The sequence below is a fragment of the Mauremys mutica genome, chromosome 15 (assembly GCF_020497125.1).
Source record: "Mauremys mutica isolate MM-2020 ecotype Southern chromosome 15, ASM2049712v1, whole genome shotgun sequence".
NCBI classification, from domain to species: Eukaryota; Metazoa; Chordata; order Testudines; family Geoemydidae; genus Mauremys; species Mauremys mutica.
This window is the reverse complement of record NC_059086.1, coordinates 38,474,087-38,489,403: the sequence shown is the minus strand read 5'-3', so window position 1 is coordinate 38,489,403 and position 15,317 is coordinate 38,474,087. Positions and strand designations below refer to the sequence as shown.

Here is a 15,317-nt window from a genome sequence, read left to right as displayed (position 1 = left end):
CCCAGGCCCTGGGGTGACCTGGGCCGTGTGTGCGTCTCCTCAGCGAGCCACGGACGGGGTTCGGCCTTTTTACCGTCCTACCTGAAAACGCCCCCCCACATTTCAGTAACACCCCCCCACACCCCCCCCACACCCCCACATTTCAGTAAGACCCCACACACACGCCCCACATTTCAGTAACGCCCCCCACACCCCCCCCACACCCCCACATTTCAGTAACGCCCCCCACACCCCCCCCACGCCCCCACATTTCAGTAACGCCCCCCACACCCCCCCACACCCCCACATTTCAGTAACACCCCCCACACACACACCCACATTTCTGTAACACCCCCACACCCCCCCCCCACGCCCCCACATATCAGTAACACCCCCCCCACACACACCCCACACCCCCACATTTCAGTAACTCCCCCCACACACACACCCACATTTCTGTAACACCCCCACACACCCCCACATTTCAGTAAACACCCCCCACACACCCCCACGCCCCCACATTTCAGTAACACCCCCCCATACCCCCCCCACGCCCCCACATTTCAGTAACACCCCCCACACACCCCCCACGCCCCCACATTTCAGTAACACCCCCCCATACACCCCCACACATTTCTGTAACACCCCCACACACACCCCATACACCCCCACATTTCAGTAACACCCCCACACACCCCCACATTTCAGTAACACCCCCCCATACACCCCCACACACCCCCACATTTGAGTAACACCCCCCCCACCCCCCCACCCCCCCACATTTCAGTAACACCCCCCACACACACACATTTGAGTAACACACACGCATGATCCGACGGGACGTTTAGAACGACCCCGCCCCAAGCGTACTGTGCACAAAACATCCAAATTCCATGAGGGGTGAATATTGGGGTGTCCCCTCCCGTCTCCAGTGGGGCTGTGTTGCAGAGGGAGGGGATCACACACGGCCCATGTAACCAGGCCAGAGGGGCCGTCTCTCCCTGCGGGGCAGCCATGGGCCAGGACTGACCCCCCACCCGCGCTCTGCCCCCAGGCGAGGTCCGGATGCCCTCGGGGAAGGTGGCCAAGCCCGACATCACGGACAACAAGGACGGGACGGTGACGGTGAGATACGCGCCCACGGAGGCCGGGCTGCACGAGATGGACATCCGCTGTGACAGCCTGCACATCCCAGGTGCCGGGGGGGGGCACGTCCCAGGCGCCGGAGGGGGCGGGGAGCACGTCCCAGGCGCCTCAGGGAGCAGTGGGGGGGCGTGGCTGGGGGGAAGGGCCGATGCAGGCTCTGACACCCCCCCCGTCCCCCCCAGGGAGCCCCCTGCAGTTCTACGTGGACTACGTCAACAGCGGGCACGTCACGGCCTATGGCCCAGGGCTGATCCACGGCGTGGTCAACAAGCCGGCCACATTCACCGTCAACACCAAGGATGCTGGCGAAGGTGCGGCTGGTGGTTAGACTGGGGGAGGAGGGGGGGGAGCTGGGAGCCAGGACTCCTGGGTTCCCTCCCCGGCTCTGGGAGGGGAGTGGGGTCTGGTGGTTAGAGCCGGGGGCTGGGAGCCAGGACTCCTGGGTTCTCTCCCAGCTCTGGGAGGGGAGTGGGGTCTGGTGGATTAGAGCAGGGGGAGCTGGGAGCCAGGACTCCTGGGTTCCCTCCCTGGCTCTGGGAGGGCACTGGGGTCTGGTGGTTAGAGCCGGGGGCTGGGAGCCAGGACTCCTGGGTTCTCTCCCAGCTCTGGGAGGGGAGTGGGGTCTGGTGGATTAGAGCAGGGGGAGCTGGGAGCCAGGACTCCTGGGTTCCCTCCCCGGCTCTGGGAGGGCACTGGGGTCTGGTAGTTAGAGCCGGGGGCTGGGAGCCAGGACTCCTGGGCTCTCTCCCAGCTCTGGGAGGGGAGTGGGGTCTGGTGGATTAGAGCAGGGGGAGCTGGGAGCCAGGACTCCTGGGTTCCCTCCCCGGCTCTGGGAGGGCACTGGGGTCTGGTAGTTAGAGCCGGGGGCTGGGAGCCAGGACTCCTGGGCTCTCTCCCAGCTCTGGGAGGGGAGTGGGGTCTGGTGGATTAGAGCAGGGGGAGCTGGGAGTCAGGACTCCTGGGTTCCCTCCCTGGCTCTGGGAGGGCACTGGGGTCTGGTGGTTAGAGCCGGGGGGTGGGAGGCCCTGACCTGTCAGTTCCCCTGAGGGTGCCGGGTTGGGGGTGGGAGCTGGGCCTTGTGGGGGCCTGTGGCCGCGCTGACCCCCTCCCCCCTTAGGTGGCCTGTCCCTGGCGGTTGAGGGCCCCTCCAAGGCCGAGATCAGCTGCACCGACAACCAGGACGGCACCTGCAGCGTCTGCTACCTGCCCGTGCTGCCCGGCGACTACAGCATCGTAGTGAAATACAACGAGAAGCACATCGCAGGCAGCCCCTTCACCGCCCGCATCACCGGTCAGCGGGTCCCGGGGGGGCTGGGGGCCTGGCTTTCTCTCCTGGGGTGCGGAAGGCCTGGGGGGGAACAGGCTGGGGTTGGGGGGCGGGATGGAACGAGGGGCCGGATGGGGTGGAGGGAGGGATTGGGGGGCGGGGGCTGGATTGGGGGGGGACAGAGGGGCTGAGGGTCCCTTCGGCTCACGCCCTCCACCCCTACCCGCACCCCCAGGCGACGACACACTGCGAATGTCCCAGCTGAAGGTCGGCTCCTCGGCCGACATCCCCCTGGACATCGCAGAGACGGATCTGAGCCAGCTGACGGCGACCGTCACCCCCCCATCAGGGCGCGAGGAGCCCTGCCAGCTCAAACGCCTGCGCAACGGCCACGTGGGTGAGTCCCCCCACCCCTGAGTCAGTGCCCCCCGGCTCTGCCAATGCCCCTCACGCCCGACCCGCAGCCCCTGCCAGCCCATCCCTGCCCCCCCCTAGCCCTGCTGGTGCCCCTCACGCCCGACCCGCAGCCCCTGCCAGCCCAGCTCTGCCCCCCCCAGCCCTGCCGGTGCCCCTCACTCCTGACCCGCAGCCCCTGCCAGCCCAGCCCTGGGCTCCCCCCAGCTCTGCTGCTGCCCCTCACTCCCGACCCGCAGCCCCTCCCAGCCCTGCCCCTCCCAGCCCTGCCGCTGCCCCTCACTCCCAACCCGCAGCCCCTCCCAGCCCAGCTCTGCCCCCCCCCAGCTCTGCCGGTGCCCCTCACTCCCGACCCGCAGCCCCTGCCAGCCCAGCTCTGCACCCACCCAGCTCTGCCGCTGCCCCTCACTCCCGACTTCCCCCAGGCATCTCGTTCGTGCCCAAGGAGGTGGGCGAGCACCTGGTGAATATCAAGCGGAACGGGCAGCACATCCCCAACAGCCCCATCACGGTGACCATCAGCCAGTCAGAGATTGGTGATGCCAGCCGGGTCCGCGTCTCCGGGCCCGGCCTGAGCGAGGGGCGGACCTTTGAGCCTGCTGAGTTCCTCATCGACACCCGGGACGCAGGTGCGGCCACAGGACGCCTGGGTTCTCTCCCAGCTCTGGGAGGGGAGGGGGGTCTGATGGGTTAGAACGGCCGGGGCTGGGAGCCAGGACTCCTGGGTTCTTTTTAGCTGACAGATCTGAGGAACTGTCCCAGATTGAGGTGTCATTAGAGGAGGTTTTGGAACAAATTGATCAATTAAACAGCAGTAAGTCACCAGGACCAGACGGGATTCCCCCAAGAGTTCTGAGGGCACTCAGATGTGAAATTGCAGAACTACTGACTGTAGTTTGTAACTTACCATATAAATCAGCTTCTGTACCAGGTGACTGGAGGACAGGTAATTTTTTAAAAGGGCTCCAGAGGTGATCCTGGAAATTACAGGGCTGTAAGCCTGACTTCAGTACTGGGCAAATTCGTTGAAACTATAGTAGAGAACAGTATTGTCAGACAGTCAGATGAACAGAATTTGTTCATGGTTTTTGTAAAGGGAAATCGCGCCTCACCAATCTACTAGAATTCTTTGAGGGGGTCAACAAGCATGTGGACGAGGGGGATCCCGTGGATATAGTGTACTTAGATTTTCAGAAACCTTTGACAAGGCCCCTCACCAAAGGCTCTTATGCCAAATAAGCTGCCATGGGATAAGAGGGAGCAACTGGTTAAAAGACAGAAAACGAAGGGTAGGACTAAATGGTCAGTTTTCAGAACGGAGAGAGCTAAATGGTGGTGTCCCCCAGGGGTCTGTGCTGGGCCCAGTCCTAGTCAACGTGTTCATAAATGATCTGGGAAAAGGGGTAAACAGCGAGGTGGCAAAATTTGCAGATGATACAAAACTCCTCAAGATAGTTAAGTCCCAGGCAGACTGTGAAGAGCTACAAGGGGATCTCACAAAACTGGGTGACTGGGCAACAAAATGGCAGATGAAATTCCATGTTGGTAAATGCAAAGTGATGCACGTTGGAAAACATCATCCGAAGTGTCCATATACAATGATGGGGGCTAAATTAGCTGGTACCGAAGAGGGGGGGTTGGGGGTCACGGTGGAGAGTTCTCTGAACACATCCACTCAGTGCGCAGCAGCAGCCAAAAGAGTGACCAGAACGGTGGGACTCTTAGGAGGGGGCGAGAGAATAGGACAGAAAGTATCATGTTGCCTCTGTCTAAATCCCTGGTCCACCCACACCGTGATCCTGCGGGCAGACGTGGTCGCCCCATCTCAGAAAAGAGACACTGGAATTGGAAAAGGTTCAGAAAAGGGCAACACCAATGATGAGGGGTCTGGAGCGGCTTCCGTATGAGAGGAGATTAACAAACCTGGGACTCTTCAGCTTGGAAAAGAGGCGACTAAGGGGGGATATGCTGGAGGTCTATAGAATTGATTGGTGTGGAGAAAGTAAATCAGGACGTGTTATTGACTCCTCCTAACACAAGAACTAGGGGTCCCCAAATGAAATGAATAGGCAGCAGGTTGAACACAAACACAAGGGAATATTTCTTCTCACAACGCACGGTCTGTGGAACCCCCTGCCAGGGGATGTTGTGAAGGCCGAGACCATAACAGGTTAAAAAAGGAGCTGGCTCAGTTCATGGAGGACAGCCGATCAGTGGCTATTAGCCAGGGCGAGCAGGGAGGGTGTCCCTGGCCTCTGTGTGCCAGGAGCTGGGAATGGGCGACAGGGGATGGGTCACTTGATGGTTCCCTGTTGGGTTCACTCCCTCTGGGGCACCTGGCACTGGCCGCTGTCGGCAGACGGGACACTGGGCTGGATGGACCCTTGGTCTGACCCGCTACGGTTGTTCCTATGTTCTCTCCTTGCTCTGGGAGGGGAGGGGGGTCTGGTGGGTGAGAGCAGGGGGCTTGGAGCCAGGACTCCTGGGTTCTCTTGGATGGCCTGCAGCCCCCCGACTCCCTCCTGTGCCCCCAGGCTATGGCGGGCTCAGCTTGTCCATCGAGGGCCCCAGCAAGGTGGACATCAACACAGAAGACCTGGAGGACGGGACCTGCCGTGTCACCTACTGCCCCACGGAGCCCGGCAACTACATCATCTCCATCAAATTCGCAGACCAGCACGTGCCAGGTGGGGGGCCCGGCGCGGAGCTCGGCCCCGGGGGGCCAGGCCGGGCAGGGGGCCCGGCGCGGAGCTCGGCCCCGGGGGGCCGGGCCGGGCGGGGGGCCCGGCGCGGAGCTCGGCCCCGGGGGGCCGGGCCGGGCCACCTTCCCCAGCGATACGTGGTCAGAGCGACCACCAGCTGCAAGGCTGCGTGGTACAGGAGTGTTAGGCCCTGTGGGGGGGGGTGACCCCAGGAAATGCCGTGGGGCGCTGTCTGTCTGTCTGTCTGTCTGTGGCCCTGCCTGACCCCTCCCCCCCCCCAGGGAGCCCCTTCTCGGTGAAGGTGACAGGCGAGGGGCGGGTGAAGGAGAGCATCACCCGGCGCCGCCGCGCCCCCCCTGTGGCCAACGTGGGCAGCGCCTGCGACCTCAGCCTCAAGATCCCAGGTGAGCGGGGGCAGGGGGGCTTGTGTCTGGGGGGCTGGTGGGTCCGGGGGCGTATGGGGCGTCTGACCCCCCCTTTCTCCCCAGAGATCAGCCTGGCGGACATGACGGCCCAGGTGACGGGCCCCTCGGGGCAGCGGCTGGCGGCTGAGGTGCTGGAGGCGGAGAACAGCACCTACTGCGTCCGGTTCGTGCCGGCCGAGACGGGGGTGCACTCGGTCAGCGTCAAGTACAAGGGGCAGCACGTTCCCGGCAGCCCCTTCCAGTTCACCGTCGGGCCGCTGGGCGAGGGCGGCGCCCACAAGGTGCGGGCGGGAGGCCCCGGCCTGGAGCGGGCCGAGGCCGGCGTGCCAGGTAAGCGGGGGCTGGAGGCTGGTGGGGGGAGGGCCCAGGGGCCGCCCAACCGCCTGGGTAACAGCGTCTCCCTCCCGCAGCCGAGTTCAGCATCTGGACGCGAGAGGCAGGCGCTGGGGGTCTCTCCATCGCCGTCGAGGGGCCCAGCAAGGCCGAGATCGCCTTCGAGGACAGGAAAGACGGGTCCTGCGGCGTGGCCTACGTCGTCCAGGAGCCCGGTACGGGGCGGCCTGCGGGGCCGCTGGGCCAGCCCTGATGTCGACCTGGGGGCGGCGGGGGGGGCTGGGGCAGCGCTGGTGGCTACGAGGTGGGCTGGGGACTGGCAGGGGTCCGGCAGTGCGGCTGGGGGATGACAGGGGACTGGCAGTGGGGCTGGGGGTCTGGCAGTGGGGCTGGGGCATGACAGGGGACTGGCAGTGGGGCTGGGGGTCTGGCAGTGGGGCTGGGGCATGACAGGGGACTGGCAGTGGGGCTGGGGGTCCGGCAGTGGGGCTGGGGCATGACAGGGGACTGGCAGTGGGGCTGGGGGTCCGGCAGTGGGGCTGGGGCATGACAGGGGACTGGCAGTGGGGCTGGGGGTCCGGCAGTGGGGCTGGGGGCTGGCAGGGGGCAGCACTAACCCCCCTTTCCCCCTAGGTGATTACGAGGTGTCGGTGAAGTTCAACGAGGAGCACGTTCCCGAAAGCCCCTTCGTGGTGCCGGCGGCGGCCCCCTGCCATGATGCCCGGCGCCTGACTGTTACCAGCCTTCAGGTGAGGCACCGGAGAAACCGCTGGGCCCCCGCCCTCCTGCCGCCGGCACGGGCCTGGGGGCGGCTGCTGGGGAGTGACACGTCGCTACTGCCTGGGGGGCAGCCCCCGGCCGCACCCCCATCCTCAGCATTCATGGAGCGAGCAGCCCCCGGCCGCACCCCCATCCTCAGCATTCACGGAGCGAGCAGCCCCCTGGCCGCACCCCCATCCTCAGCATTCACGGAGCGAGCAGCCCCCGGCCGCACCCCCATCCTCAGCATTCACGGAGCGAGCAGCCCCCTGGCCGCACCCCCATCCTCAGCATTCACGGAGCGAGCAGCCCCCTGGCCGCACCCCCATCCTCAGCATTCACGGAGCGAGCAGCCCCCGGCCGCCCACCCCCATCCTCAGCATTCACGGAGCGAGCAGCACCGGTCCGCACCCCCATCCTCAGCATTCACGGAGCGAGCAGCCCCCGGCCGCACCCCCATCCTCAGCATTCCCGGAGCGAGCAGCCCCCCGGCCGCACCCCCATCCTCAGCATTCACGGAGCGAGCAGCCCCCGGCCGCACCCCCATCCTCAGCATTCCCGGAGCGAGCAGCCCCCGGCCGCCCTGCCCCATCCTCAGCATTCACGGAGCGAGCAGCCCCCCGGCCGCCCTGCCCCATCCTCAGCATTCACGGAGCGAGCAGCCCCCGGCCGCCCTCCCCCATCCTCAGCATTCCCGGAGCGAGCAGCCCCCGGCCGCCCTGCCCCATCCTCAGCATTCACGGAGCGAGCAGCCCCCGGCCGCACCCCCATCCTCAGCATTCACGGAGCGAGCAGCCCCCGGCCGCCCTGCCCCATCCTCAGCATTCACGGAGCGAGCAGCCCCCCGGCTGCACCCCCATCCTCAGCATTCACGGAGCGAGCAGCCCCCCGGCCGCCCTGCCCCCCGGGCAGCTCGCCCTGCCCCCCGGGGCCCCCCGGCAGCTTGTCCTCTCAATACAGCAGGCCAGGCCTTTGATCTTCCCTGGTAAAACAGCCCCCCCCTTCGGGGTCCCCCAACCTCTCCGTGGGCGAGGAGCTCGCAGTGAGCTGCCTGTGACCACAGGCCCCTCGGGACGGAGCTTCCCCCCAGACGTGCTGCCCACTCCCGTGTCTCTGCCCGTGTAACCCCCCTCGCCCCACGGTGTGGGGGGGGCACAGGCAGGGGGCGGAGCTGTAACCTGTCTGCCCCCCTCTGGCATCAGGAGGAAGCTGGGGGCCGCGGGGCTGGGGGGGTAGCGCAGCCGCCGGGGGGGGGAATCCTGTGCCGGCCCAGGACAGCAGGGCGCCCCCCGAACCGCCCCGGCGCCGCGGTTTTCTCTCGTGTCTCTTTTAAAGGCTCTTAACAGACCCCGACAACGCCCAGGCCAGGTGCTGCTTAAAGAGAGAGAGCTGCCCCCCACCCTGCCCCCCACCCTGCCGCGGGGCCTCGGCTCCCTCTGCCCCATAGCCTGGGGCTGCCCCAGCCCCACGCCAGCCCGCGCTCCCAGCTCTCCCTCTTTAAGCAGCCGGGCCCAGGAAGGTAAGTGACACAGCTGGGCTGCGGTGACCCCCTGGTCTCCCCCCGCCCCCCTGCCCCCCGGCCCCGCTAACGCTCTGCTGTGCTTCCAGGAGTCAGGCCTCAAGGCCAACCAGCCAGCTTCCTTTGCAGTCAGCCTGAACGGCGCCAAGGGGGCGCTGGATGCCAAGGTGCACAGCCCCTCGGGCGCGCTGGAGGAATGTCACGTCACCGAGATCGACGAAGGTGAGGCCGCCTCCTGGAGCGGGGCCTGGACCCCCGGCTGGGGCGGGCAGGGGGTGGAGAACCCAGGAGTCCTAGCTCCCAGCCCCCCCTGCTCTAACCCACCTGCCCCCACTCCCTTCCCAGAGCTGGGGAGAAAACCCAGGAGTCCTGGCTCCCAGCCCCTGCTCTGACCCACCAGCCCCCACTTCCCTCCTAGAGCCAGGAGAGAACCCAGGAGTCCGGGCTCCCAGCCCCCCCTGCTCTAACCCACCTGCCCCCACTCCCTTCCCAGAGGTGGGGAGAAAACCCAGGAGTCCTGGCTCCCAGCCCCTGCTCTGACCCACCAGCCCCCACTTCCCTCCTAGAGCCAGGAGAGAACCCAGGAGTCCGGGCTCCCAGTCCCCACCCCACCCCCTTTAATTGCCGGCCCCTCCCCACTGAGCAAGCTGCTGCTCCTGCCCCAGGGCTGCTGGGGGGCAGGATCCTAATGCTCCCCCCCTCTGTTGCCGCCCCTACCCCCAGATAAATACGCCGTGCGCTTCATCCCGCGGGAGAACGGCCTCTACTCCATCGACGTCAAGTTCAACAGCACCCACATCCCCGGCAGCCCCTTCAAGATCCGCGTTGGGGAGCCAGGCCAGGCGGGCGACCCGGGCCTGGTGTCTGCGTACGGCGCGGGCCTGGAGGGGGGCACCACCGGTAGGGATTGCGGGTCGGGAGTGAGTGGGGCGGGGGGGGGCTGCGGGTCGGGAGTGAGGGGCACCAGCCGGGCTGCGGGGCGGGGGCGAGGGACGATGGCCGGGCCGGGGGGGGCTGCGGGTCGGGAGCGAGGGGCGATGGCCGGGCCGGGGGGGGCTGTGGGTCGGGAGTGAGGGGCGATGGCCGGGCCGGGGGGGGATGCGGGTCGGGAGTGAGGGCCACCAGCCGGGCAGCGCCACCGGGGCGACGGACGATAGCCCAGCAGGGGGGGGCTGCGGGTCGGGAGTGAGGGGCACCAGCCGGGCTGCGGGTCGGGGGCGAGGGACGATGGCCGGGCCGGGGGGGGCTGCGGGTCGGGAGTGAGGGGCGATGGCCGGGCCGGGGGGGCTCCGGGTCGGGAGTGAGGGACGATGGCCGGGCCGGGGGGCTGCGGGTCGGGGGCGAGGGGCGATGGCCGGGCCGGGGGGGCTGCGGGTGGGGAGAGAGGGGCACCAGCCGGGCTGCGGGTCGGGAGCGAGGGACGATGGCCGGGCCGGGGGGGGGCTGCGGGTCGGGAGTGAGGGGCACCAGCCGGGCTGCGGGTCGGGGGCGAGGGACGATGGCCGGGCCGGGGGGGGCTGCAGGTCGGGAGTGAGGGACGATGGCCGGGCGGGGGGGGGCTGCGGGTCGGGAGTGAGGGGCACCAGCCGGGCTGCGGGTCGGGAGCGAGGGACGATGGCCGGGCCGGGGGGGGGATGCGGGTCGGGACGGTGGGGCACCAGCCGGGCTGCGGGTCGGGGGTGAGGGATGATGGCCGGGCAGGGGTGGGCTGCGGGTCGGGGGCGAGGGGCGATGGCCGGGCCGGGGGGGGCTGCGGGTCGGGAGCGAGGGGCGATGGCCGGGCCGGGGGGGGCTGCGGGTCGGGGGCGAGGGACGATGGCCGGGCCGGGGGGGCTGCGGGTCGGGAGTGAGGGACGATGGCCGGGCCGGGGGGGGCTGCGGGTCGGGGGAGAGGGGCGAAGGCCGGGCCGGGGGGGCGGCGGGTCGGGAGTGAGGGGCACCAGCCGGGCTGCGGGTCGGGAGCGAGGGACGATGGCCGGGCCGGGGGGGGGCTGCGGGTCGGGAGTGAGGGGCACCAGCCGGGCTGCGGGTCGGGGGCGAGGGACGATGGCCGGGCCGGGGGGGGCTGCAGGTCGGGAGTGAGGGACGATGGCCGGGCCGGGGGGGGGCTGCGGGTCGGGAGTGAGGGGCACCAGCCGGGCTGCGGGTCGGGAGCGAGGGACGATGGCCGGGCCGGGGGGGGGCTGCGGGTCGGGAGTGAGGGGCACCAGCCGGGCTGCGGGTCGGGAGTGAGGGGCGATGGCCGGCCGGGGGGGGCCGGCGGGTCGGGAGTGAGGGGCACCAGCCGGGCTGCGGGTCGGGGGTGAGGGATGATGGCCGGGCCGGGGGGGCTGCGGGTCGGGGGCGAGGGGCGATGGCCGGGCCGGGGGGGGCTGCGGGTCGGGAGCGAGGGGCGATGGCCGGGCCGGGGGGGGGCTGCGGGTCGGGGGCGAGGGACGATGGCCGGGCCGGGGGGGGCTGCGGGTCGGGAGTGAGGGACGATGGCCGGGCCGGGGGGGCTGCGGGTCGGGAGCGAGGGGCGATGGCCGGGCCGGGCCGGGGGGGGCTGCGGGTCGGGAGTGAGGGGCACCAGCCGGGCTGCGGGTCGGGAGCGAGGGGCGATGGCCGGGCCGGGGGGGCGGTGGGTCGGGAGGTAGGGGCGATGGCCGGGCCGCGGGGGGGGCGGGTCGGGAGTGAGGGGCGATGGCCGGGCCGGGGGGGCTGCGGGTCGGGGGGGAGGGGCGATGGCCGGGCCGGGGGGGCTGCGGGTCGGGAGTGAGGGGCGATGGCCGGGCCGGGGGGGGCTGCGGGTCGGGAGGGAGGGGCGAAGGCCGGGCCGGGGGGGGCGGCGGGTCGGGGGCGAGGGGCGATGGCCGGGCCGGGGGGGGCTGCGGGTCGGGAGCGAGGGACGATGGCCGGGCCGGGGGGGGCTGCGGGTCGGGAGTGAGGGCCGATGGCCGGGCCGCGGGGGCTGCCGGTACGGGGCTAGGGTCGATGGCCAGGCCGGGGGGGGCTGCGGGTCGGGAGTGAGGGGCACCAGCCGGGCTGCGGGTCGGGAGTGAGGGGCACCAGCCGGGCTGCGGGTCGGGAGCGAGGGGCGATGGCCCGGCCGGGGGGGGCTGCGGGTCGCGGGCGAGGGACGATGGCCGGGCCGGGGGGGGCTGCGGGTCGGGAGCGAGGGGCGATGGCCGGGCCGGGGGGGCGGCGGGTCGGGGGCGAGGGACGATGGCCGGGCCGGGGGGGGCTGCGGGTCGGGAGTGAGGGGCACCAGCCGGGCTGCGGGTCGGGCGGGAGGGATGATGGCCGGGCCGGGGGGGGCTGCGGGTCGGGAGTGAGGGGCGATGGCCGGGCCGGGGGGGCTGCGGGTCGGGAGGGAGGGGCACCAGCCGGGCTGCGGGTCGGGAGTGAGGGGCGATGGCCGGGCCGGGGGGGGCTGCGGGTCGGGAGCGAGGGGCGATGGCCGGGCCGGGGGGGCTGCGGGTCGGGAGCGAGGGACGATGGCCGGGCCGGGGGGGGCTGCGGGTCGGGAGTGAGGGGCGATGGCCGGGCCGGGGGGGCTGCGGGTCGGGGGCGAGGGACGATGGCCGGGCCGGGGGGGGCTGCGGGTCGGGATAGAGGGGCACCACCCGGGCTGCGGGTCGGGAGCGAGGGGCGATGGCCGGGCCGGGGGGGGCTGCGGGTCGGGGCGAGGGGCGATGGCCGGGCCGGGGGGGGCTGCGGGTCGGGAGTGAGGGGCGATGGCCGGGCCGGGGGGGCCTGCGGGTCGGGAGCGAGGGGCGATGGCCGGGCCGGGGGGGGGGCTGCGGGTCGGGAGTGAGGGGCGATGGCCGGGCCGGGGGGGGGGCTGCGGGTCGGGAGCGAGGGGCGATGGCCGGGCCGGGGGGGGCTGCGGGTCGGGAGTGAGGGGCACCAGCCGGGCTGCGGGTCGGGAGCGAGGGGCGATGGCCGGGCCGGGGGGGGCTGCGGGTCGGGAGTGAGGGGCGCCGGCACTGACACCCGTGACACTCGCAGGCAGCCCGGCGGAGTTCGTGGTGAACACGACCAACGCGGGCCCCGGGGCCCTGGCCGTGACCATCGACGGCCCCTCCAAGGTGCAGATGGACTGCCAGGAGTGCGCCGAGGGCTACAAAGTGACCTACACGCCCATGGTGCCCGGCAGCTACCTGATCTCCATCAAGTACGGCGGCCCCTACCACATCGCCGGCAGCCCCTTCAAGGCCAAGATCACAGGTGTGGGCCCTGGGGGCGGGCCTTTCGCAAGCCCCTCCCATGGGGGAGGTTCCCTTCTCCCCGAGCAATGGGCTCAGGCTCTCTGCACACTCAGAGAGCGTCGGCTGCGCTGGTGCCGAGGGTGGGGGATCCCCCCCCGCCCCCAATCACCCCGATCTTCCCTCCCACAGGCTCCCGCCTGGGGAGCAGCCACAGTCTGCACGAGACGTCCTCTGTCTTCGTGGACGCAGCCGGGCGGGCGGAGGTGGCCGTGCTGCAGGGGGCGCCCCCCAAGTTCGCCGCGGACGCCAGCAAGGTGGTGGCCAAGGGGCTGGGGCTGAGCAGGGGCTTCGTGGGCCAGAAGAACTCCTTCACGGTGGACTGCAGCAAAGCAGGTGTGGGGGGCGGGGGGGGGCTGGGCCAGGCCTGGGGGGCTGGGCTGGGGGGTGGGAGGGGGGCTCTCCCCCACCCACCCGGAGCCACGGGGCAGGAACAGCTGGGCTGGGTGAAGGGGTCTGGGGGTGGCTGCAGTGGGACCGTGGGGTGGCCCCAGCTGTGCCTGGGGGGTGGATCTGGGTCTGCTCATGGTACAGAGCCCTTTGTGGCCCCCCCATTACTGATTGGACCCCCCAGAACCAGCCCAGCTGCAGAGCCGGTGGAGTTGGGGGGCTGGCTATGGGGAGGATCAGGCAGTTGGGGGGCTGGCTGGGAGGGGGTGGAGCTGGGGGGCTGGGAGGGGGTGGAGTTGGGGAGCTGGCTGGGGGGAGGTTCAGGCAGCTGGGGGCTGGCTGGGAGGGGGTGGAGCTGGGGGCTGGCTGTGGGGAGGATCAGGCAGCTGGGGTGCTGGGAGGGGGTGTAGTTGGGGGGGCTGGCTGGGGGGAGGATCAGGCAGCTGGGGGGCTGGCTGGGAGGGGGTGGAGCTGGGGGGCTGGCTGGGGGGCGGTGGAGCTTGGGGGGCTGGCTGGGGGGAGGATCAGGCAGCTGGGGGGCTGGCTGGGAGGGGGTGGAGTTGGGAGGCTGGCTGGGGGGAGGATCAGGCAGTTGGGGGGCTGGCTGGGAGGGGGTGGAGCTGGGAGCTGGCTGGGAGGGGGTGGAGTTGGGGGGCTGGCTGGGGGGAGGATTAGGCAGCTGGGGGGCTGGCTGGGGGGAGGATCAGGCAGCTGGGGGGCTGGCTGGGAGGGGGTGGAGTTGGGGGGCTGGCTGGGGGGAGGATCAGGCAGTTGGGGGGCTGGCTGGGAGGGGGTGGAGCTGGGGGGCTGGCAGGGGGTGGAGCTGGGGGCTGAGGGGGATTGGGCGAGTGAGGCTCCCAGGCTGGGCCGCCCTGACCCCCGATCCCCGTGCCCCCCCAGGGAACAACATGCTGCTGGTGGGCGTGCACGGCCCTCGCACGCCGTGCGAGGAGATCCTGGTGAAGCACCTGGGGAACCGGCTCTACAGCGTCTGCTACCTGCTGAAGGAAAAAGGCGACTACGTCCTGGTGGTGAAATGGGGCGACCAGCACGTGCCCCACAGCCCCTTCCACGTCGCTGTGCCGTAGCCCGCCCGCCCGGACACCTGGGTCCCCGCCGCCTACAGCCCTCGCCCCTCCCCCCGGCGCGCCGCCGCCTTCGCCGCTTCGCCCAGTTAACCCCCCCCCCCCCCCCCCCCCCCCGGTTCTTCATTGTTGGTGAATGTTTCTGTGCACGCCGGCCGCCCCCCAGGGACGGGCAGTAAAGTGTCTGCTTCAGCCGCCGCCCGTCCGTCCGTCCGTCGGGGGGGGCTGCGGGGGACATGGGGGGCGCGGATCCCTGCCGTGGGCCCCACAGGCTCTGCGCCGGCCTGGCCCCAGCCGGCAGCTCTCAGCCCCCCCGGCCCTGGCTCCAGCCCGGCTCCCCCCCCGCCCGGCCGCTGGCGCAGAGCGGCTGCCGCCTCCACCCCGAGGAAACCGCAAGCCGGGGCCCGGAGCGCGGCGCTGCCAGGGGCAGGCGGGGCCACAGGGCGGGGCCCACCGACCAGGGGCCCAGCAGAGAGACGGGGGGCAGGCTGGCCCCATGGCCGGCCCCATGGCCAGCCCCTTCCTTCCCCTCCAGGCTGGCGCCAACCCCCCAGGCTCAGAGCTGCTGCCTGGGCAGGACAAGTCCCAGCAGCACCCGGCACGCGAGGCCGGCAGCCACGGGCCGGCCGCTCCCTCCCACCCTCCCTCCGCAGCCCTGGGTGGGGCGCAGCGAGCCTGGGCCTGCCCCCCGGATCGAGCATTCCCTGCCCCCCAGCCCTGCCGGCGCCCCTCACTCCCGACCCGCAGCCCCCGCCAGCCCGGCCCTGGGTCCCCCTGCCCTGCCGGCGCCCCTCACTCCCGACCCGCAGCCCCCGCCAGCCCGGCCCTGGGACCCACCTCCCCCGCCGGTGCCCCTCACTCCCGACCCGCAGCCCCCGCCAGCCCAGCCCTGGGGTCCCACCCGCCCCGCCGGGGCCCCTCACTCCCGACCCGCAGCCCCCGCCAGCCCAGCCCTGGGTCCCACCAGCCCCGCCGGCGCCCCTCACTCCCGACCCGCAGCCCCCGGTAGCCCAGCCCTGGGGTCCCACCAGCCCCGCCGGTGCCCCTCACT

General features: G+C 70.9%; 1 protein-coding gene across 1 annotated transcript; it reads left to right on the top strand.

Annotated features, from left to right (window-relative positions):
- Positions 1 to 1,011: 1,011 nt before the first annotated feature.
- Positions 1,012 to 14,374, top strand: LOC123349820 (filamin-A-like). Its single transcript, XM_044988036.1, has 15 exons — positions 1,012 to 1,174; positions 1,308 to 1,436; positions 2,243 to 2,416; positions 2,628 to 2,789; positions 3,232 to 3,435; positions 5,341 to 5,493; positions 5,790 to 5,912; positions 5,997 to 6,263; positions 6,344 to 6,481; positions 6,900 to 7,015; positions 8,634 to 8,766; positions 9,268 to 9,444; positions 12,535 to 12,753; positions 12,924 to 13,127; positions 14,082 to 14,374. Exons 1-15 carry the CDS (start codon positions 1,045 to 1,047, stop codon positions 14,267 to 14,269), a joined length of 2,517 nt encoding a protein of 838 aa, XP_044843971.1. The 5' UTR covers positions 1,012 to 1,044; the 3' UTR covers positions 14,270 to 14,374.
- The last annotated feature ends 943 nt before the right edge of the window (positions 14,375 to 15,317 follow it).

What these genes read in the sequence shown, in the direction of transcription:
- LOC123349820 (XM_044988036.1), top strand. Translation starts at nt 1,045, where the DNA reads ATGCCCTCGGGGAAGGTGGCCAAGCCCGACATCACGGACAACAAGGAC. An exon ending in CTTCACCGCCCGCATCACCG is followed by an intron (nt 2,417 to 2,627) that starts GTCAGCGGGTCC and finishes CCGCACCCCCAG; the next exon opens with GCGACGACACACTGCGAATG. An exon ending in CGTCACCGAGATCGACGAAG is followed by an intron (nt 8,767 to 9,267) that starts GTGAGGCCGCCT and finishes CCCTACCCCCAG; the next exon opens with ATAAATACGCCGTGCGCTTC.